The following is a 24,665-nucleotide window of genomic DNA, read 5'->3' as shown; positions in this document are numbered from 1 at the left end:
CTTCTATTGGGTGAGATCTTAATGACTGAGACCTCATCTGATATATGTGTCCATTACATTCCATTACCACTTTCTGTAACAGCAGAAATTTGCCAGATCACTTCAGAGAGAATTTTGTCTTGCGTGATGTGCTGTTTACTAATTGCCTACTGCCTTCAACCCTGCAGTACCTATCCATCAGGGGAATGCCTCTTTGGCAGCACGCATCTCACTGAACGACATTGACTTTCTGATCATCACAACACACATTCCTGAAGGGCTCGCATCTTCCTGAAGGGCATGTGGAGCTTGAAGGCATCTGGACTGCAGAGTGTTTCTCAGCTTTTCAGATTCTTCTGCCATAAATGGATTCATCATTTTAACTTATTGCTGTTATTATATTATTGATACATTTCCTAAGGGTAGCCCAGAATAATGTTCCTAGGGAATCCAAGATTTTACATAATTAGGGAAACTTGCTTTCCTTAGTCTCTATAAATTTTGTTGGCCTTGCCATACTTCAGCTTAATACGATGTATTATAGACAATTTTGGTAAAAACCAGTACATAAAAACACCCATGCTTTTCTTACATGACCACTTAATCATACCCTTTAATCATACCCCTAGTATAATGTTCAGCAAAGTGCCTTAGTGAATGTTGTATTCTCAAGTCATTGGTTCTGTCTGAGACCTTGAAAGTTTTAGTGCTTTTCTGTTTTTTTTTTGTTTGTTTGATTGACTGATTGATTGATTTTTTCCTTTTAAGTTGAAGAAAATAACCAGATTTGCATCTCTGTGACTTGCCCCTTTTAGCCTTGTTACTTCAGACAGTCAGTGTATGATTTGTAGCTGCTAGGTCTTCCTTGGTACTGGTGCAGGTCATCTTTTACAAGATTGATTTTCTAATAGTTTGCTTCAAAGGGCAGATGTATCCATCAGTGTGTCTTTTCCTTTGATATTTTCTGACAAAGCAGAGGACAGACTTATTTTCACCATTTGCTCAAAGTGGTCTCTAACAGTAAAACTCCTGTTAGAAATTATTTATGGAACACAAAAATATTACAAAGTCCAACCTGATTAACTAAAGTGGCTCTTCTCTGTAATCCATTACTCTAATCTGGTGCTTGATAGATGGATGGTTATTACCATGTTTGTATTTAAAGTAGTTACATTTCTCCAGTTATAAATTCGCTGTCAGAGTTGTTTCCAGCTGTCTAAAAAGCCCCTGAAATCTTTTTAGAAAATTCACGGTTTTGAAATTTTAAAAAATGAAACATCTTCTATGTTCATAAACAGAACACCAACAAAAATAAGTAATTTGAAAATAAATTTACCCTTGATCCTTCCTAAGCACTGGCAATAGAGGGGCAGCTGTCTCTGACTGGCCATCCTTGTTGCAGTTGTAGCCCTTTAGTTCGTGTACTATTGCTGGTTGATATTTGGCTTCTTACAGAGACATTTACTGTGAGCAGTAGGATGAAGCAGCTGCGCCCTTGAAACTCTTTTGGTTTGCCTGTGCACCCTATTTCTGAACAGGAAATTGGTGTTCAGATCTTTCTGCAAGGATGATAAATACTTAATTTTTGTGGTAACCATTTGGCTTTCCTCTGAAGAGAAAATAACATTATTCATCCAGCCCAGTGAGTGCGCACAGCTTTAGGGTCTTGGTAGCAGTATTTTGTAAGATGTATATAGTCCAGTACTTAAGTTCATAAAACTTGGGATCACACCTCCGTATTGCATGAATTTTCTATGACATCTCTGTGAGCTGGGGAGATGTTTATAAAGCACAGTTTCTTCAAAGAAATATAAAAAATAGATGTCAGAATTTTTTCCCTCTTGTCTTCCTGAAACAAATACACTGTCTTAGAAATGTTATCCTCCAGAAATTTATATGTATCTGAGTCTATGCAGCTGCAGAGTTCTTAATTTATTTATTTTTCCAAATAATGCTTTACTCTCCCCCTTACTTAGTTTTAACTTCAACACCCCCAGTCCCAAGTATCACAGCTTCCTCCAGTGCTGCAAAGTTAAGCTCATTCTTGCCCAGTACAGTAGCTGTTCCACTGTTGCACTGTTCCACGTACAAACCTGAGGACCTGCATGAACTGGGGTCTTGGTGCAATGCTGGAGGCTTGTCAACGTCTCCATCTTCCGTCTTAGGACACCGCACTTACACAGGTTTTGCAGTTAACTCAGTGTTCAGTTACTTTCTGAAAGTTACTATGCTGAGAAACAGGAAGCAGAGAAATGTACTTGAGCCATGCTGGACCATTGCAGGAACTTTGAGAAGTACACTTACTAAGAGGTTTTTCAGATCCCATATTCCTTAGGTGTTGCTGACTTCCATTTACACAGTTTCAGATCATGTAAAAGTCTGGTTACCATTTTGAGGGACAGCCTTATGGTAGAGGACTTTCTAAGAAAATTGTAATTATTACTTTAATTCACCTTGTGGAATCAGATGTGTGAGACTACCAGACTGCAATGGGGATGGGGTTTGTAAGCATTCAGTATTTCTGAAAAATCAAGCCATTTACCTAAATGCCTAGATAAAGACTTAAATGCCTGGCTTGAGGCAACCCAATTTAAACAGGCTAATCTGAGTATCCTTGTGGAGGCAGACTTTGACAGAAGAAGCGTATACCTAGATGTCTGCTCAACTTCTAAAGAACTTGTAAAACCTTGACATTATGGATTCTGATTTATGCCCTGCTGGAAGACTGGGGGATAATTGCACCATTCTGTTGTCTTTCTAAAATTGAAATACATCTATTTCTGTTTGAGATGATAAATCCTATAATAAAATCTTAATTGGAAAAAAGCAATTTGTTGGAAGAGCAATTAGCAGTGGAACAGCTGCTTCGTTAACATACAGATGCAGGGTAATGGCTTCTGAATCAAATGGGACACGGTGAACTCTCTGGTGAAGAGGTACCTCCTGACACTATTACACATCTTGCTTTTTCCTAGTGTTGTGTTTTCTGTTGCTCATGAGCTTGACTTGTTTTAATACAACATTATTCAAATGTCTCTGATACCCTTCTCAACATTATCCAAGTATTTTCCATGTAAAATCAGAAGCAATTACACAGCTCATATTCAGATGATTTACTGTGTCAAACTTAGTCGCTTGCTCTGATGTCTGAATGCAAGAGAGTGATGAAAAATGTAAGCAGCCTCTTATTCAAGGATGCCAATCCGTGGGTTTATGCTGAGCACTGTATTCAAATCCCAGCTCTGCAAGCTTCATTTGGGTGTTGAGCCCACTGATTGCCCCTTGTCAATGCAAGGAGCTCTTGTCTGGCACTCTTGAGCAACAGCAGGTCTTGGTCACTTGTCACTTTCCCCAGATTCAATGCCATTGTAGGTAGTATTGTCATTGTTTCTGTTGAAATTCCTTCACAAGCCAAAGTCCTAAGTGGATATCACAGTCTTTGACATTTCTCCCTCTTCATAGTAAAAACTGCTTGGGCAGAGCTTTGGGATTGGAGTTCTATTAATTTTCAAGAAAGATGATGGGGAAACCTGTAGTTCCACTGGTAGACCCTTATATCTGTGGACACCAGACTACAAAACTCAGTTCTCAGCAGCACTGATAAGCCCATAAATGGCCATTGCAATAGCTGGAACCTCAGCTATCCAGCACTGCCAGAATCTTTCCATTTTCTAGGGACCTGCACCTGAAAGTCTGGGTCAGTCTTACCACATGTAAAGACACTTCCTCTGTAGCAGACATTTGATATTACTTAAATGTATAAACACCTGCATGTTGTTTTTTGTTTTGTTTTGTTTTTTAAATCTCTTCTCTCCAAGTGATAAATCATTTAGTCCTTTTTTTTTTCCTGCTCTTGAAATATCTTTCCCAGATGTGTGAGAACACTGGAGTCACTTATGTGGCTCCTTGGTGTGATTAGGGTAAGAACACAGAGTTGTTCCCAGGGGCAGTAATATCAGAAGAGATTCATACTGAAAATCATTTAAATCAGAACATGACTATATGGTACCCTATTTATCATCATGTCATAATTATTGGAAGGTATTGTCACTGTTAGGGTGACCACCAGGAGCCTTTGTGAACAGGGCAGGGTATTCATTTGAAAACTGCTGGTAGCTCCCCAGGAGAGGTCCCTGTTTTGCAGCCCAGTACAACACATAACTGAAGGGATAGTGAGTAAAAATGCCAGGAAAAAACAAAATGTGTACTTTCATGGGTGTTAATTAGGTGCCTCAGAACACAGTCTTAGGCACTTGATTGCCATTTTTGGTTTAGTGCATTTGAATATCCTAATGTCTGTCTGAATATTCAGACACATAAATACCTCTGCAAGTCTTATCTTAAATGGCATATTCACTGAGCCACAAACTTAGATTTCTACATCACTTAGATTACTTTTTTAATCTGTTTATAAATCATGCTTCTGTCACAAGTGTTGTTGCTTGGCATTACTTAATGTCATACCTAGATAACTGAGTTGAACAAAATAAGAAAAACAGTTCTGAATGTTCATTATTGGAAATAATAGCAAGTATGTTACTTTCAGACAAAGGTGTCTGCTTGGCTTTTTACCACAAAAGAACACACTGAGAATACTGGCATCAGCTTTCTGTGTCCTAAATGAATAAGCACTTTAAGCCTGGCTTGCCACAGAATGGAGCCGTTTGCATTCATGCCTTCACAAAATGAACACAGCATGCTCTTCACTTGGAGTTGCAATGATAAATACCCATTTTTCATTGTTTTAAGTGACTATCCAGGGTGCAGAACAACAGAAGGTACAGGCCTGAATGCTGACTTATTTCTAGGCATGTTTCTGCACTGCTATTATTCTGCAACTGTAAATACTCGAAGAAGAAGATGATTTTAGTTCAGTTGCTGTTGTGAATTACAAGCAGCTTTCCTTGTAATATCATATTTGCTTTCAGAATTAACACTCTCTGGAGATCCCTGCTTAAATACAAAGTGTTACTCTGGAAGACGTTTCTAAATACACCCAAACCTCTATATTAAAGAAATATAGTGGCAACTTTTGGAAGGGAGCCTTATGCTCTTCATCACTCAAATCAGTTATTTCTGCTTTCTGCAAAAATGTTTGACAGGAAGGACATCATTCCTGGTATAAATCAAATATATTTCCACCACACAATGATTTCTTATAGCCTACCTTCTTCCATGATAATCTGATTTGTGTCTTTGTCTCTGTGGCTGAGCATATCCCTAATATATTTATATATATTTATATATATATATATAAATTCATTGACCAGCTCTGACCTTGGCAGTAAGATAAGCATCATGAAGATGATGAAGTTCTTTCAAGTGATGTAAGGATAAGAAATGACAGGACAAAAAGAAGAGACAGAAGCATGTGCTATGCATTCATGACTTACTAGACGATGGAAAATCTGCATGATGGGCAATCGAGTCAAAAGCTGGAAGGGCACAAAGCAGAGGGAGCTTGAGATATTGTAACAAGGCAATTTTTCTGTATTTCCGTCATCTTAGACACCAACATTGATCTACCACAAGGCATAAAACCTGAGGGAACATACTTCTGATATTCCTGGGCCTAGCTGGCAGCAAAATGCTGCCAGAGGAAGGGGGCACCATTGTAAACCATCATGGTGTTAGTGATGCACTGATAAAATCTCATCTCCACTCTCAGAGCACCTGTTGAGTCCAGTTTGACCCAGAAGACCATGACCATACAGGCTGCAGAAGGGTAACACCACCAGAGGCTGAAAATACAGACGTAGGTGTATCACCTAAAAAGTAGATGGCACCAGGGATACGTTTTGCCATGCTTAACCATTATTTTTTGGACAGTAATCAAGCGTGACAGGGTGATGATGACATTGTTTACTATAAGTAGGGATTTATTTCATGTTGTTTATAAAGTTCTGGGGACTGTGAGCTAGGGCATTTGCTTCTGAAGCATTTGAAATCAGCAGATTGGTGCTTTTTGCAATTAGCAGTACAGGCTAGGAGGGGGTTCAGTATCCCATCTTTTATTAGATTTGAAATCTGATCAGCCTTCCTAGCAGCTTGCAGAGTGGTGCCACGCTCGCACTTGCGATTCCACAGTAATAACATCCACGAGGCAGCCTGTTTGCTGCAGAATCTTTGGATGTGACATGCCAGCTTTAATAAAATGTAGCAATTTCAGGCACATGGTGATAATCATTTTCACTGTTCAGCCTTGTGTGCTCCGAGGAGGCATTAAGTGTTAAGGTTTTGGTCTTTTCTTACAGCAAAAGAAAAACACAAATGTCTTAAAAATAGCTCCAATGTTAGGTGCTGGTGAAGGCTCTGGTGGTGTAGTGCTTTCAGCATACTGCAGAGTGTGGGCCGCAGATAGCTGCCGCTATTGAATACCACAAAAACTTGGTAAATGGAGTGTTACAGTTAGGTGTGAGGGACTGGAATTAACTCACTGACACACACTTTCCTGGGATTAGGGCTGTGATAGGAAGGGTGTTATCAGAAGAGCATGTGTAGGTGCCTTGCTGGGCTGGGAGCTCCGTGGGACTGCGATGGTGGAACTGGGCCAGGGATGTGGGGGAAGAGCCACTGTGTGGGCAAAGTGCGAAGGAGACCCAGGGGCCATCTCCCGTGACACAAAGACAGATGCGTTGCTTTATTTTGCCCCAGAGAGAGCTATCACACAGTAGTTGCTTTGCTCTAAAATCTTTGGTGGTGACAACTTCTCCATGCTGCTCGTTAGCAAGCTAACCAGGAGCGATCCTCCATGTCTCAACAGGCGCCAGAGGGCCTTGTCACCACTTCGTTTGTACACTGGGATAAATTAAATATGCCTTCCTGACTGGCTTTTACTGGGGCTTTGTGTGCACCCAAGCTGTGGCTTGGGTGGCCACAGCTTTGGAAAGGTTTGTTGGTACTGAAGGGACATGAGGGGAGAGCAGTGCAGCAAGAATGACTTTTTTGGTGATCGCATCTTTCTCTCAGCCTCAGTTCCCAGCCTTTTTTACTGCTAGAGCCAACAAAAAGTGGCTGCTGGATCCCCGATGGCTGTTGCTGTTCTCCATCTGTGCACTCTCCTCTTACAACACCTCACAACACCGTTCATCAGAGACAAAAGGTGAGGTTAATTGATGTGCTAACCCGCTTCAGCCCCTCGTGGAGACTGGGCTCTCACCACCACCAGCGATACCGTGGGCTGTGAAATCAGCATGCAGAAACTTGAGACTTGCCTCCGCCGCGCTTTCAGCATGAGCCCTCAGAAGGCCTCAGTACCAAGAGCCAAGCTGTGGCTGCCAAACTTAGCGGCCAAGTGCTCTGAGGCACTGCTCTCTCTCTCTTGGTTGCCTTTGAAGTCATCAGCGATGGCATGAGCCCTTCTGGAGAGCACCGCCCTCCCTCATGCTCCTGCAGCTGCCCCGGAGGCACCTCCCTGGCTCCCCCATAGGGTGTCCCGATTCTGACTGTGCGGGAGGCCTCCCGTTCCCCGCCTCGCAGGACCCCTGGAGCTACTACAGCAGTTGTGAGGAGGAGAACAGATATCAGGGAAATACTGTGAAAGTTAGCTGTCGCGCTGCACACACAGAGCTGTGGCGAGAAGGAGCACCATCTGACCAGGCGGTGCCTGCAGAGAAGTGCTAAATTCGTCCTCAGCAGGATTCCAATCTGTTCCCGAGGCGATTATCAGCCTTTCACACTCCCATTGCTCTTGTTCACCCCAAACTGATGGGCAGATCGTGAAGTGCATGCGTGCCTGCTGTCCTGATCCCTCCGAGCTGACCCTCCATCACACTGACGGGGGGCCTGCACCAGGTCTGCTTGGGAAGATGAGACTCCTCCACAATAGCAGGAGGCCTCTTACAGGAGGGAGGTGAATTTTAAAAAGGTTGGGCTTATTATCTAAATGATAGTTAATACAGAAAATACAAACCATCTGAAATTGCCCTGAGTTAAGACTATCCATGTAGATTTATTATGTGGTCTGTGAAAGCCATTAAAGTTTTTGCTTCTTGTGAACTGGGCAGTGTATGACTTCTCCGTGTTCCTCTCATTATGCTGCGTATCTGCCAAAGGCATTTCTCACTCCTCCTTTGGTGGCAACTGGTACATCAGCTAAATTCGCTCCTTCCAGCAGATGGTGATGCTGCTGCCCCTTCTGCAGGCGTGCACTGCCTGAACAGCTCATACAGCTCCTGCTCTTCTCCTTTACTTGATATTCAGGCTGGAGGCTTCCAAAGGATTTTCTTACATCAGTTTTTTTACATGACACCTTTTCCCTGGACTTGTGATCAAAAGAAAAAGCCAGGCTCATTTTTTTCAGTAAGTTTCATGGTAATAAGAAAGATTTAGGCCAAACTTTGTAGGAAACTTTTTAACGGTAAGGATAGCAAAGCGCAGAAGTAAGGAAACATGAAAAGTCATGAAACATCTTCAGTAGCTGGGTAAGAGTAGGAAAAAGAATATCTGTTGGGAATGATTTAGGTACTGGTGAGCGAGCTTTGAGGCTGTGAGATGGACAAAACTTCTTAAAGTCCTTCTGGTCTTGTCTTCCATATTCTTTTATTTAATCTGGTGATTAATGGGTTGTTCTGAACATACTGTTCAGCCTGGACGTGGGTGTCTGAGCAATGAAATGTGTAATAAAACGAATAGCATAGTAAGGTGAATTTTCAAAGGCAGTGACGACTTTCCATTGATGTTACCAGGGCTGTATATCCAGCCTCAGCACATGGAAGGGTTTTTATTCTGCATGATGCTTAGAAAGTTGATATCAGTAAGCCGCCAACTGCAAACCAACAGTATCTGTGCCTCTTTGGATATACCTAACTAAATTTGTGGCTGACAGTTTCTTATCCTTTCTATTTTTTTTTTAATCTTGCTTTCCTTAGTTTATTGGTCCATGAGGACTTTTTAGAATGACAGAGACAGTACCTGACCTAAGCTGTGTCAAAGGGGTGTGGTTGCACATCCACTGGTTTGATACAATTTTGTATCTGTGACTTTTCAAAAAGCAAAGTTACTGGAATGGGGAGGCTCTAAAAGTGATGTGAATAGACCCTGAGAATGACACTAGCCATTTCCAAAGAGAAATGGCTATTTTCAAGTCAAGAAGCTCCTGATAAAGCTTAAAATGAAGAGGATCCAGCTTTGCCAGTCTCTCTGAAAACTGGCTGAAAGACAGAAGACTCACTGCTGACTTGCTTGCTGCCAGATACTGGATCTCTTGTATTTCCACCAGGCCCAGGAAATAAGGCCTATTTATTTTTTCTGTAGTAAGGGGTGGGAGTCTAGCCATTCTGAAGTGCAGCATATATAGGTAAAAAACTCCTAGCCAGCTCACGAAACTGTCATTGCTAAATAGAGACATCAGTAGGACAAATAATGAATATTTTCAAGCATGGAGCATTTATAGGCAGCTGAATTTCAACAGTCATGTAACTGATCTTGTGTAAGTATTAAATCTGCTGGTTTGATTCATGACATAAATGAATACTCACAAGCATTCTTACATTTTCTCGGATTGCTGGGCATCCATCTCTGATTTTATAATCAGGGATGTTTCTGTGCTTGTGTTGAAGTGCGCATTGCTAGAAGGTACAGACCCTGTTGAAGAATGGTACTGATAGATTTGCTCATGTTATTCCAGTAACTTAATATTGTTCAGATGTGTTAATTCTTCAAGGTTGTTTTATTTTTATTTTATGTTTTTGTATAGTTGTGTAATTGAATTATATAAATATGAAAAAAAAAACTCAATTCTCTCTTTAATATGACTTTTTCCTCTCCAGTACTAATGTTTGATCTGGGAAGCTGCTGTTGTAAATAAGATAACTTTGCATTCCAAAAGATGAATTCTCCTGGTCATCCGTCTGTAAGGACGTATGTTTTGTAGCACAGATAATCTGATGAAATGTCAATGTACATTTAAATCTGTTTAGTGTTTTTGTTTGTTTGTTTGTTGTTGTTTTTCCCCCCCCCAAAAAAAAATAAGGTAGTTTCAGAATCCCTAAAAAGCCAGTGTGAGATTGCCAACCCCAGATGAACAAGCATCTTGTGCTCAGTGTCTGTTTTACCTTACTTGAGGGAGAACAAGCCATATAAGAGGCTTGAGTAAAAGTAAAGCACTTTGACCTGCTTTTAAGAAATCCCTAGTGATCCCCCCTTTTGTAAAGAGCCTGACTCAGTTTGCCTGCCTGATGTAGACCCTGTGGTTGGAAATCATTATGGTCTGTCTGGTGACAGATTGTTGAGCTGACAGAAGATCTTCTCCCTGATCATCTGGACTGCAAGCATCACTTCATCTGGGTCCTGTTGGGACACAAGCTTTCTTCCCTGCCACTTTCCAGAAGTTGCCTCTGTCTTCAGCTGTTCATAGTCTTTGAATATGAAATGATTTGGGTTGAAGAAAAGGCTTGATGCACTCTTTCGATAGAGCTCTTGAGCAGTTGTGGATGACAAGTTTGCTATGAATATGTGCACAGCCGTAAGTTTTAATTGTGATGGAAGGAGATGTGTGACAAAGTAAACCAGCTTAACTTTTTGAAGGCACTGACGGATTACCAGTAGTCAAATCATTATATCTGGGTTGTATGTCCAGGTCAATAACAGTAAGCAGGATAAAAATCTGCAAATCATTTGATCATGGTTTAGACTCTTAGCAGCTGGTTGCATGCTTAAAGTGTTAGCATTTTGACTAATTTTGCTTTATCAAATTCAAGGTTTGTTTTATGTTTCCATGCTTTACGTAAACATTCTGATGACTCCTGGGAATGTTTTTTGTTTTGTTTTGTTTTGTTTTGTTTTTAGTAAGGAGTTGTAATCACAACTACCGCTGACCACTTATATTATGAAAAGTCTTAAATTTTAGAATTCATTGACATTTCCTAAAAGGTGCTCCTAGCTGGAAACAAAGTTTCCAGCTGTCCATGCTTTGTTTCGAACAACTTCTCAGGCATCTGTTTTCAAAAGAACTATACTGCTGAGCCATTTGTTTAAGACTTTTTAGCAGAATTTACATCATCTGATTTTTAAAAGCAATAGTATGGATATTTGCATTTGGGCTAGTTTCCTGCAGTTTCCTAAATGTTCTGTCAAAGCAAGTGGGACCTAAGTTAGGCCTCTGTGTGAGGATGAAACATATTCCTCGCTGACTGCAAATTTGTTCTGGGGAGCAAAGCAAGCTGTAGGGGTCTGCACAGTACATGCCTCCATAAGAGAGAACTCCAGCCCCTTGCCTCTCCTGAACAATGGGTGTAATCCTTATCCTTGTAGCACTACATCTCATTTGCACTCCCTTTCTACCCCTGCTTTTCTAAAAGATGTTGGCTGTGCTTCTTCACTTGGGATATTATCCAAGGCAGAGCTTTCTTTTCTCTGTGTTTCCTGAGTCCTTCCTTTCTGCCTATGCCATTTCCAGCTTCCTCCCTAGTATCATATCAGTACTTTAATATGGAGCTATCACACTAAGAGGAACCTTTGTTTGGATATATCCAAGATAAAGGTACTCTCATTGGCATAAGCTTCTGAAAAAATAGTCTTTGTAGACCTGGTCTACACCAACTGCTCTACAACTTCATGCTCAGACATCTGTGATTCTTTGTTCCCTGTGTAGTACTCGGGCTTGCACAGTCATAAGCACATGGCAATGAATGCAGGTAAGGACGAATCCACAGGAGGGTATTGTCAAAGTCACAATAGCAGTTTCTTAATGCTAACCGTGTTAGTTATGAAAATATAAGAATGACTCTTCCCTTTAAAAATGTATTTCATCAGCAGAATTCTTTAGTATGTTTTTCACAGTTTCGTCAGAGTTGTCAGTGGCTTTTTATAAGTGAACTGCAAATAGCCTGTAGTATTAAATATTTCATCACAGTTAGGTACACTATATTCATCAGTTTGTAGAGTGAGCTTGTCAAAAGGCTCCTTGTTTTTGTTTTCAAGTCACATGCTTTTAATGCAAATCTGTTGGGTCTGTTATGTGGACTTAAATTGCTGCTTTGCTTGCAAAAATAGAGAAAAGAAGGAGAAACTAAAGCTGTTAGGGCTTTACATGTTTTTGAAATATCTTCAGCAAAGAGTAGGATGAGAAGTTGTATCCACATAAACGTTTAGCAAAAAACTTAGGAACATAAAAGCGTGTCTGTGGCTTGTAAGGAACAATTATTGGTCATGGTGAGCTTTATCTGCCACTGGTACTTTATTCTTTGTGAAAAAGGGTGGCTTTGCTTCCCATTAGAAGCACCCTTAGAGAATCTCATGTCATTAAGGCATTTAGAAGTTTTTACTATTCATTTTTTTCAAGCACTGAACAATCAGAATTAAAAGTAATGCCAGATAATGAACCTATGCTGCTTGTGGCCTCAAGGTATGGAACTAATAGGAAACCAGCTAATGAGAATATCCACAGTTGTACTAGGAAGGATAAAGAGAAAAAAAACAAGAATTATAAACCTGCATGCTTCAGAACCAGCCACTAATTGGCAGGGAGGTATGAAGAAACTTCCACAGTGCATAAGGTACATATTTTGATGGCTTCTTGCAACTCTTTCAAGAATAACTGGTGCTTATCCCTGTTAAAGTGAAGGTGGCAGAAATAAGAGTTGCTCAGGACAATGGTTAGCTATTATAAATATGAAGATGATGATGCTGATTACACATTGCTATACAGGACATTAAATTTCTATGTGGAGCTGAATTTTATTAATTAGTCAACGGAGGAATGATTCCCCTACCTTGGAGAAAAAAATGCATAAGAGATGATATATATCTGGAAGCAGGAAATCAGGTGTGTGCTTGAAAACGCAGGTGAAATAGTGACCAAGATATAAATAAAATAGGAATCAGCCAACGCACAGAGAAAGAAGGTGCAATAAAACCAGCTGCGCCATATATTGTTAAATCACCTGCAGAGGTTTAGGATTTCAGCTCACCATTATGCCTGCATATAGCATTGCTTTGGCATTGCTCCATAATTGTCTGCAGTACAGGATAAAAGACACGCTAAATCTTGAGCTTGGCTGGAATGTATTTTAAAAGATTTTTGACCTTGAAGCATTTTGAAGCAATTTGTCCAGTCCCTGAAAACCAGGAATGCCTGCTGCTTTCTGTCTAACCTGTGACATGGTTATTTTCATAAAAACAGAGCTACTGTTTAACTCAGCCAGCGCTGTGCTCCTCATTCCCATTGCCTTTCCTAAAGCAGAAGCAAGCTGGTGGCTTTTATTCGCCATAGATAAAGTTGTAGTGAGCTAATAGGAGCAGCATGTGTACTAATTGGTGATTAAAGCGTTGGTAAAATGGGCACACTTTGCAAGCCTGAATAAATTCTTCAGCAGAGTATCTCTGTAGTACTTGTAGTAATCACTCACTGGGGCAAAAGGTGGCCTAGAACAAATCTTCAGGGGATTGTACTGTTGTGATGTTGCCCTCTGAACAATGTGAAACAGCAGGGGAGCTGAAGGATTTGATTGTACCTTGGGAGGGATGAATGTAGCAAGAGCTAGGGGCTGACCACCAGTCCTCTGCTGCGAAGTCTAATAATGAATTGCGAATGCACTCATTGACCCCTTATCAAATGAAATTTGTCGCATATTCACCAAGACTTCTTTAACCGTAATCTACTTTTAAGAAGATTTTATAACCTATCTTCAGGAGGAAAAGGAAAATAGTCTATTAATTGGGAAAGTTTTCCCTTAACTGTTCTTTGCTGGCAATCCTCAGAAGTCTTTTTTGACTATTATAAAGAGTGATTATCTTTGATGGTAATAGTTACAATGAGAGTGAAATTGATATGACACTAAAAATTAAGAGCATTGAAAGGGTCAGCACTGTAAATCTTCATAAGATTTTCATTTAACTAGCAGTTCTTCTTGTAGTGACTCTTACAAGTAAAATAAAAGAGATTGTTTTGGTTTAGGGATTTTGGGTGGGTTATTAAAAACAACACAGATCTGATTGATCAGGTCCCTTTTTGCTATAAAAGCAGCTCTTGCCTTCTGATTCATGCTGGATCATCTCTCTTAAGAAGGAGAAATGGTAGCACAAATTACAGTTAAATATTTTTAAGTAATGGAAAGAATATAATTTCTGATAGTCAGTTTAGAAAAGTATATAACTTTGGGATTCAGAGGACCACTTTCACAGATATTTCATGCAATTTATCTACTGATTTTCATACCAGTGTAGAGATCTTCCAGCAACTGAGTTAGTCTAATTTACTTTAAATTCATGATTCAACCTCATGATAGTTTCCACAGCTGCACTGCTGTTAAATACAAGTCTTCTGTAAATCACTTTAAGTGTATATATATATGCTTATTTTTATATACAGAATTTCAAATGTTTTCATACAAAATGGAGACCAAAAGCAAGATATCTAATTGGAGAATGCAAGAATCAAAATTTATATTTATTCTAATTAATGTCTTCATGGTTCAATCAAAATGAAACAACTGCTTATTATTAGACAAGTTATAACAATAATCCACAGCACCAAATTTCTGTAAAGGATCATTAGTAGCATGGGAAAACCATGTCCACAAGTATCTGTCCTTTCCTCCAGTGTCACGTTCCCACTCTCTGATGCATTAGTAGGGTGAGCTGCCAGTACCGTCTGCTCTTTCCAACAGGAGTATGATGTTGATGATAGCAATTTCCTTCTCCTGAGTTTTTGGTTCACTCAGAATTACTTCTTGTCTGTGGTTCAACCCCAGAGCAGCTCATAAGTTGCACTGTTGGGGTTAGTTGTACCATGATTACTTAGGTTTGCTAATCCTTCTCTGTATAGAGCATGATTTTGGGGGGGAGACAATCTGCATTTGCATGAAGTTAAGCAAGACTGAAGTTAAAGCAAATTAGTTAATAATGTAACTAAAACAAGCTCAAAACCACAAAGCCTAACAAAGCTTCTGGTCATGCATAGATCTTGTATCTAATTACCGCTGTAAAACTTGAGGCACAGCATGAGCATGAGAGTTTGACAACAGGGCTGTGGCTGAGCCAGAGGGCTCCAGGCATTTTGGGTGTATCAAGTCCTGCCTCCCTCAGGTTTGCAGGAAGGTGAGTTTGGGAACTGAGTTACAACGAAAGCAGAGTTAAAAGGCTGCATCGTGTTTATGTGAGGATTTAGATCTGAACAGCTCACACGTCTCTCTTCCCTCAGGGTATAAAGAAGCCTGCAACAGACTGCAATATGTGTTACGGGTGGCTTGATGGGAGTGAAGGCACAGTGAAATACAAATGCTCAAAGAAATGTCCTTCCTTGGCTCTGAAAGAGCCTGGCAATGAAACAGCAAGGGTAATAGTCAGTATGATGGCCCTTTTCCATGGATATATTAACATACATTCCATGGTATTTTAACAGATCCAAAGCTCTTAAGGCTGGAGCGTAGACAACATGCTCTCTGTAGCAGGCTACCCATTGTCATATATGGTCTTGCTTGGAGTACTTGCAAATATAGAGATCAATTACCTTAAAGTGCCTTAAAGCACACCGGTTACAGTATAATTTAATCAAATACAGACATTCATTCAAGATGTCACTGTCATGAAGTGGTAGGACCATTAGGAACCTGAATTCTTTGGCAGCCCCTTGTTATGTCTTAGACAATTCCCTGCTGAAAGACTTTTCACATTATTCCTTCATGCTTGAAGCACACAGTGTTACTTCACCATTCTGGACTTGGCTGCGTATCACCAGGCACTTTTAGTGGAAAACATTTGGAGGGTTTTGTATAGCCCCAGTCCTTCTTTGTCACTTGGCTTCGACTCAAGGGACACCCCCTGCTTCCTTCAGCAGAGCTGGTCTACAAGAGGCACAGTCTGTGAGAGGAGAGAAGCACTGACATGATCTTCCTTCCAGTTCGCATTCCAGGTCCAATACTGAAATGCAGGTGGTTGTTGACAGGGTGTGAATGGTCATAAAATATCATAAAAACAGAGTCTAAGCAGAGAAAAGAAATAAAACAACTCTCAGACCGGTGGCAGCAGATACTGTCAAGCTTGCAACAGTTGGGAGGGAGCGAGGGTTGAGTGAAGAGGAGGATTAGAGTTGCTGCCTTTCTGATCAGAGATGTGTAGTAGATTTGCTCTGTTACAATGATCAGAGGTTTCACTGAAACAGTGCTCATTTATACTTGTCCTTTAATGTCCTTTAATTTTGAATTCCAATGGAAAACAGAGTAAATAGGCAAGTTGTAGATTGACATGTGAATTGAAAAGCTGGGAGAAATGGGTTAAGCCACATAACATCAAGCATCCTATGCTGAGGCATGGAAGACCCATTGGTTAGAGCAAAAATAACAAAGTGAGGCACGTTGCATGCAAGGATCACTGACTTTTGGTACAATGCTTTGGTACTAATACAGCAGGTTACATGGTGCCCTTGCTTCTGTATGAGTACTCTGTTCCCTTTGAACTTGCACTAAATTTAGCGTTTCTGATTTGTTAAGGAGGAGCCACACTCTGAACAACTGGGAAGCCAACACCAGCGGTTTGGGGTTAGCAGCACACTCCTTGTTTGATGCGCTGCTTGGAGCCCCTGGTTATCTCTAGCTCAAAGTCCTGTGGAAACTCCACTGAGTTTATGGCTCAGTCATTTCTGTGAATCAAATCAGCTTGGCAAATGAAGCAAGATTATTTGTAATAATTGTGTCATCATCGCTCCTCCAAAGAGATCTCACGGGGCGGATATTTGTGAATGTATCATCATTTGGAATGCAAACCCAGCTTTTTTCTTTCAGAGCTACAGCAGCCAGTAGGACATGCATGAACTTCATCCCTTGTGAAAGCCATTGCAACCAAGAGTAAAATGTTAGCATCTAGCGTTAGTAGGAGAAGGGAGTAGGATCTTGTGCTCATTTCATCAGTTTAAATTCAGTTTAAGATTCTGCTTACATTTGATCAATTTGCTAGGCAATGGGTGCTAATGTTTTGGGGTTGGGGGAGTATTGTGCACTGCACCTTACTGCCCTCCTGTATCTGAATAAGAAAAGCACTGAAACAAAACGGGGGAGTCTTCGAGCACCTGAAAGCGCTGCTGGCTCAGGTCTGTACCAGAACTGAGAGCAGGTGTTGAGGGTTAGCCCAGGAGCCTGTTCCCAGCTGGTGGGTTTACACACATTTCCACTCCAGAAAGGGCCTTGAACTTGGAGGCATCATCTGGGGGTTTGTTTGCTTCTGAGGAGGTTTCCTCAAAGAAGGGTAGGTATGGGGCAAACCCACAACTGAGGGAGGTTGTTCTCCTCCTCCTTTGGTGTCAGTTGGGTGCAATTACCCTATTCTTTTACTGGCCTGGAACTAGAGTGATTAATGGTTTTACATTTTGTACACCTACTGATACTCCTTAGTATTACCTCAGAATTGACATGTCTGAACTACTACATCTGACAGCAATTTGCAAGAAAGGTGTGCTCTTCCAGAGAGATGATAATGATGGTAATTATTAATAATACTTTTTTTTTTTTGTAATTTAGGATATTTTCCTCCGCTGTGCTTGTTACAAGTTTGCTGTGTTACGAAAAACATTAATCAAAATCATGCTTAAAAACAACTGAAATACTTCATAAGTTTGGAAAAGAGAACAATTCTGTTCTCCCTATATACATCTCTCAAATTCCCCTCTTCTGCTTTCCTGTTCTCAGAGTATTCTGACAGTGACACATGGGCTGCTATATACAACTGTAGAGATTAACTGATGGGATTTTAGAAGTGAACTGAAATGAATGTTTGGGTATTTTTCTCCTTTTTCTATCTGTCCCTCTGTCATGCTTGGTTAATACTGGCCAAAAAGGATAAAAAAATTACAAGAGTATCAAGGATGCACCAAGTGCAGGAAATGTGAAACCTTACCATGTTTCTCCCGGAAAAGAAAATATATTTATTGATTCTAGAATGAACTGAACCATACCTATATTCTTCTAATAAAAAATAACTTTTGCGCTTCTTCCATCCTCACTTCAACCCCAAAACAGTAGTTCTTTCAGGCCAGCAGCTCACAGGGCCCTGCTTTCTGTTCATGGCTGGTGGCTGATGAGTTACACATTTGCCATGACTCTCCCATTCATAATTCATTTTTTACCACATGGAGTCTCTGATTACCACTAAGTCAGCTAAAGTTGTGCTACATTTAGAGCAGAGAGAGGCATTAATGTGGGCCTCCATCCTTTTCTTGGCTGCTTGTTTTCATCAAATTCATAAGAATTTGGATAGAAGATTCTCGTTTCTGTCAAATTAAGGTTAAAATTGGCTAAGAGAGAAAAAAAAAAGAAACGTTATTGAGGAAGAATGACAGGCACGTAATATATTCACTTAACTCTCAGTTCTTTGGAAACAGGGACTGTGTGAGGTTTGCAGAGTGTCAGCAGGTGTAGCTTCTGAAGGGGGAAAGCTGCATTTCACAGTTGAGGAAGTATCATCAAGCCGTACATATTCAAGAACTCCCTACCTGCTCACAACCTTTTCAAATCATGGAGCTTTTATGCTGAGCAGCTTCATTCACCACCATTGCATTGGAAGAGTGTGATTGCTTGGCCTTTATAAAGGGGAAGAGGGACGGCTTCCCAAGCAGTATCAACTCTACATGGCAATAGAAGGTCAAGTACAACTCCTTAAGCTTCACTTAGGAGCCATTTGGCATCCAGCAGAGATTGCAAAAGAGAGGTGTAATGAGCCATCTGGGTAGTAAGAACTTTTTGGGTGAGCTGCTGCATGGCTAAGCCGTTATGCCAGCCCGTGTTAAAGCACATATCGCAAAGCAGCTTGAGAAAGCATTTAAGCATACTCCTAAAGCTAAGCATGTTCTTGAAAACAAGGAGACTAAACCATATGTACGGTGTGTTTCCCTGAATAAAAGCCTAAATAAAATCTGAGATTCAGTGACTGGAAATGTAGTCACCAGCTTCAGGTTTAACAAAGCTACAGAAGAAGCATGTTGTAATATTCCTTGTCTGTGTTGCATTTCACTCTTCTTCCAAATACTAGTTCAAACAAAGCCCAAAGGGGGCAGGAGTTTGGTTGGGAAATTGCAGCAAAGGTATCACAGACCACAGTATTTTCGCTGACTTTATGGATTCACAGTAGCCTGACTTTAGAAGCAAAGCCTCCTGTCACTCATGAGTCTGACTCCTATCTTTCTGACCCATTTTCCCACTCTTGCGCTGTATTATATTCTGCAGCACAAGTTTCTGAACCCATGACCAAGGCAATCTCCTGCGGCAGCTGTGGCCCTCAGTGATGGTGCTGTGATCACAAATCCACCTGTCATCCAGAAAAACTGGCAAGCTGGCAAAATGCAGCAGCATCAGTACTAATATCTGATCAAATTTGATATTTCAACCCCTAGTGAAAAAATGGACTGTCAACTCAATTATTGTTTGGAGCAAAACACAACAGTACTGTTGGCTGCAAGCCATGCCATTATTGGGACAATTGAGTTCTATGCTGGGGAATAAAATATAGTTATCCTTAGAGTGCCTGTCTGCATGCACACTGCACTGCAGACCTCCATGCACCACCAGCACACAAATGCTAAGGCTTTTTGCTTACCATATCTGTATGTCATGTGTATAGCCAGATGCTCTAAGTACCCCATGCAAACAGGCCATTGGTGACTTCGCATACTTACTGCTCCTCTTGACTGCTGTTATTCTAGATAGAGCATGCACACCCTGCAGATGTCCTGTGAATGCCTTACTTGGCATTCATTTCCCTTTCCTCTCTCTTTTGACTTGTTTTCATCCACAGAATCATTTTAAAAAATATTAAAAAAAAAATAATAATAAATTTAGATTGAAAGGGACCCCTGAAGGTTCTAGTCCAATATCAAGCTCAAAGCTGAGTCAATTGGGTCAACATCAGTTCAGACACGATGTGCTTCCACTGGGCACCAAATGTCTTCAGTAAATGAGGATGCCTCCATCATCTCCTAACTGACTTGAACTCTCCTTCGGTCACCACTGTGGCTCTCCTGAGGTCAATGGGCTAAGGGCTTTATGAGTCCATCTCCATGGACTCCTGTGTACATGGGAATTGTGCTGTGTGCTGTCCTCGTTTTGTACACAAAAGAGCACATTGAGAGCTGACTGCAGTTTGCCTAATGGAGTCTGCTCCTCTTGCAGAGGACTGAGCTGCATGCATTAACTTCTGTGGGCACAAGCCTGTAGTGATACCCAAGGCCAGAGCATTTTTTCAGAGAGAGAAATTGGCTGCAAGGTTCTCTGAGAAACTCTTTCCAGCTTTTTCAACTTCAGCAGCTCCACGTGATGCTCAGTCCACAGATGCTGTGCTGATGCTGGCCCAGCTCCCTGCAAAGCTCTGCTCTTCAGCTCCTGGAAGGTATGGAAGTACAAAGCACCTTTCGGTTTCTCCTCTGGCTGCTAGCAACTGCACGTCTGACACAAGCATGGCTTTGTGTCTTTGCATGGTGAATTTCAGTGTTTCGTACTGATAGACTTCTCCTCACATTTCTCCATCAGTATTGATGTGTCTGGAGGTGTCACTTGATTTCACAGTACTGCTCATGAAAGATGCAGCTGCAACTGCACTGCTAATGTTTCATGCTGGTCCAGAAGTGTTAGCCATGAATTCCCCATCTTTCCAACTCCATTTGGAAGTTGTTCCTAGTTCTGCTCCATTGGCATTGCCTACAGAGATGCACTTTCCAGGGTCTCCCTTTGATGACACCTGCTGATCTGGGTGATCTTCACCTCCCTTGGAAGCCATGGGATCCCTCTAAAAGAAATTCTCCTGAGACTTTGAGCCTGCCTGCTGCCAGCTCACCACTCCAAGACTTTTGGCTCTAGAGACATCTTCTGCCTTCTTAAAATGGTTGTTTTGGCTATGGGCCCTCCTTCCACTTAAGTATTGACTCTGTAAGCAGATCACACCACCAAGGATGTGTTGTTTTAACACCATGAATCCTCCCCTGCTTGTATTTTATGTTCCATTGCTATAGAACAAGAGTTTTCTGATTTGATCTTCAGATTGTCTGATTCATCGCCCTCATTTGATAAGCGCTCATCATTCTGTCAGCCTCACAGATGTGTATCTTTGGAGGCATGGAGGAACACATGAAGAAGAAGTCCAGCTTTACAGATTCCCATGGAGGAGTCAGAGAAGTTTACCTCAGGGGTATATTTGCACCAGTCTGCGCTCAGCCAGCTAGTCTCATCCTCCCATTGGAGAAGAAGAAAGGACAAGAATTGTGTGGCAGATGTCTGCCACTCATACCCTGCCCACACAGAAGGCTGGCAAGGCCTTTACAAGGCTATGGTCCTCTTCTATTTTCTCACCACCAATCTTTTTTTTTCAGTTGTTTCCATGGCCAAAAGACATGAGAGATTGTGGTGTAAAGCTCTGAAGATGAGGAAAAAAAAACACCACCACCACCACCAACAACAACAACAAAAACTGCAACCCTGTGTTGATTTCTGATGCCAGAATGCCAAAACACTCTGTTGGTCTTTTGAGATGATAGATGTTGCATGTTCTGGACATCTTCTATCAGAAAGTCAGGACAGTCAGGGAAGGATATTAGTTGTACTACCTGTGGAAGAACACCCAGGATAGTATTCTCCTCACCTGCAGCCTCTGTAACCATAACGGAGTTTCTCACACCAGACTTACAGGTTGCAGTGCAGGAAATTCCAGCTATATATTAGAAGAAACTTTTTCACCATGAGGGTGGCCAGCTGCTGGAGCATGTGCCCAGAGAAGTTATGGAGTATCCATCCTTGGAGATACTCAAAATTCAACCAGTCCCTGAGCAACCTGATCTTTTTGGCACTAACGTGAGCAGTGAATTGAGCTAGATGTCCTCCACACACCCCTTCCATCCTGAATTATATTGTGCTTCTCCAATTCCTCTGTGATCAACAGAAAGACATAGGCCATTCCAAGACACAGTCTGTTTTACAGATGCATCACTTAGGGAGAGATGAAGGTCCCCCAGAAAAGTTTGTGGTGCTGTTCTTTTTTTTCCTTTGTATTGACTAGAAAGAGGACCACACACAGACATTCACTTTTCATCAAATTAAGCCCATCTTTACTGACAAAAACATTGCTTGAAGTCTCTGAATGTGATTTGGACAACACTTAATTGAGGAAGGGAGATGCAAGGCCTTCTGTCTCTTTTTGCATACTAATTTCACTTCTGAGGATTTGCCATGTTTGCTTAACGTAAAAAGAAGCCTGTTTCTTTACCTTCACTGAACGGAGCCTTTCCTGAAACCATTATAGATATGGATCTGAATAACAGAAAGATCTAAATCACAGTGATATTAGCCCAAAACTTCACCGAACCTGACTTGACTTAACCTCTTCGCTTGACCTCTGTATGTATCAAGGTATGCAGCAGCAGCACAAGCCTCAACACAGCTACAACGGACAGTGTATTTCACTGTAGCTCACGAAGCAGCTACCTTTGCAAAGGTAGCCTTGACCTTTGCAAAGCCCCTCTCTGAAGCTTCCTAAAACCCTAGCATGGTGCTTGATGTGGCTTCAACAGCACGCGTCTCTAGGGTACTCCCACATCTGCTACCAGCTCAGAGCTTCAGGGCTGACCTTCCAGAGAGCTGGGGTCTGCTCTGCAGTCTGTGCATCTGTACGAGCATTTGGTAGAGGCTGAGAAGCTATTTAGGGAATCTTTTACGATGTGGTTCCTATGTGTCCTCTGTATTGCCTTGCCTCCTTCTTTTCTCGGAGTGGCATTCTGGGGTCTGCTGTGGGAGGCAAGAGAGGAGGAAGAAGCGCCAAAATTTCTGCCTTTGATGTACAACACATTGTTGTGGTTTAGCCCGGCTGGCAGCCAAACACCACACAGCCGTTCGCTCACCCTCCCCCCTCCCTCTCCGGGATGGGGGAGAGAAATGGGAAAGTGAAGCCTGTGAGTTGAGATAAGGACAGTTTATTAAGACAGGGAAAATAATAACAATAATAATAATAATAATAATAATAATAGTAATAATGTGTACAAAGTGATGCACAATGCAATTGCTCACCACCCGTTGACCGATGCCCAGCCTATCCCCGAGCAGCCGGCCCCCCCACCCCGGCTAGCCACCCCTATATATTGTTCAGCATGACGTCAGATGGTATGGAATACCCCTTTGGCCAGTTTGGGTCAGCTGTCCTGGGTCTGTCCCCTCCCAGCTCCTGCTGCACCCCCAGCCTGCTCGCTAGCAGGACAGAGCGAGAAGCTGAAAAGTCCTTGGCTTGGTGTAAGCATTGCTCTACAACAATTAAAACATCAGCATGTTATCAGCGCTCTTCTCATCCTAATCCAAAACATAGCACCCTGCCAGCTACTAGGAGGAAAATTAACTCTGTCCTACCTGAAACCAGGACAGATATCCACCCCTTATTCCATACCATTTATGTCATGCTCAGGTTACACTCTTTCCAATACCTTCTAATTAGTCACCATTTTCATCTATGATATATAGCAACCATGGTAGTGATGACATACAGTGTTATATGATAATTAACATACTACAATTCAACTCATGGGCTATTCTCACCCAGTATTAGGTCCCCTTGAGGTACACACCGAACCTCCCCATTCTTTTGCATTACCCACCAAGTGCATCCAGGTCCCTGGGCAAAAGCAATCCCACGAATGGGCTTGCCTTTTCCTGAGGCAGGAGTAGCCCAGACTGTCTTACCCAGTATGTTTCTTACGTGCACTACAGGAACTTTATCCCCTTCTACAGTGCGTAACAGGTTTGATTGGGCAGGTCCAGCTCGGTTGGCAGATCCTCTAGTATTGACTAACCAGGTGGCCTTTGCCAAATGTGTTTCCCAATTTTTGAATGTCCCAGCACCCATCGCTTTCAGTGTAGTCTTTAACAGTCCATTGTATCGTTCAACTTTCCCGGAGGCTGGTGCATGATAAGGGATGTGATACACCCACTCAATACCATGTTCTTTGGCCCAAGTGTCTATAAGGTTGTTTCGGAAATGAGTCCCATTGTCTGACTCAATTCTTTCTGGGGTGCCATGTCGCCATAGGACTTGCTTTTCAAGGCCCAGGATAGTGTTCCGGGCGGTGGCATGGGGCACAGGATATGTTTCCAGCCATCCGGTGGTTGCTTCCACCATTGTAAGTACGTGGCGCTTGCCGTTGCGGGTTTGGGGGAGTGTGATGTAATCAATCTGCCAGGCCTCTCCATATTTGTATTTCAGCCATCGTCCTCCATACCAGAGAGGCTTTGACCGTTTGGCTTGTTTAATTGCAGCACATGTTTCACAGTCATGAATAACCTGTGCTATAGTGTCCATGGTCAGGTCCACCCCTCGGTCACGAGCCCATCTGTATGTTGCATCTCTACCTTGATGGCCTGAGGTGTCATGGGCCCATCGGGCTATAAATAATTCACCTTTATGTTGCCAGTCCAGGTCCACCTGAGCCACTTCAATCTTAGCAGCCTGATCCACCTGCTGGTTGTTTTGATGTTCTTCAGTAGCCCGATTCTTGGGCACATGAGCATCTACATGGCGTACCTTTACAACCAGGTTCTCTACCCGGGCAGCAATATCTTGCCACAATGCAGCAGCCCAGATGGGTTTGCCCCGGCGTTCCCAGTTGTTCTGCTTCCATTGCTGTAGCCACCCCCACAGGGCATTTGCTACCATCCATGAATCAGTGTAAAGATAGAGAACTGGCCACTTTTCTCGTTCAGCAATATCTAAGGCCAGCTGAACAGCTTTCA

General features: G+C 41.9%; 1 protein-coding gene across 8 annotated transcripts in view; it reads left to right on the top strand.

Annotated features, from left to right (window-relative positions):
- FAT3 (FAT atypical cadherin 3) overlaps positions 1–24,665 on the top strand; it is a 428,576-nt gene that overhangs the window by 227,235 nt on the left and 176,676 nt on the right. The window contains exon 4 of one of the 8 annotated variants that reach the window (XM_035542392.2): positions 6,949–7,097. The exons of the other annotated variants lie outside the window; for them this stretch is intronic. Within the exon in view, the coding sequence (XP_035398285.1) occupies positions 6,949–6,977 (29 nt within the window). The 3' untranslated portion in view covers positions 6,978–7,097. Of the gene's footprint in view, positions 1–6,948; positions 7,098–24,665 lie in introns of those variants that run through there. 8 annotated transcript variants of the gene reach the window in all.

This window comes from Cygnus atratus, chromosome 1 (genome assembly GCF_013377495.2).
Source record: "Cygnus atratus isolate AKBS03 ecotype Queensland, Australia chromosome 1, CAtr_DNAZoo_HiC_assembly, whole genome shotgun sequence".
NCBI classification, from domain to species: domain Eukaryota; kingdom Metazoa; phylum Chordata; class Aves; order Anseriformes; family Anatidae; genus Cygnus; species Cygnus atratus.
Note: the sequence above shows the minus strand (reverse complement) of the source record. Positions and strands in the feature narration are given on the sequence as shown.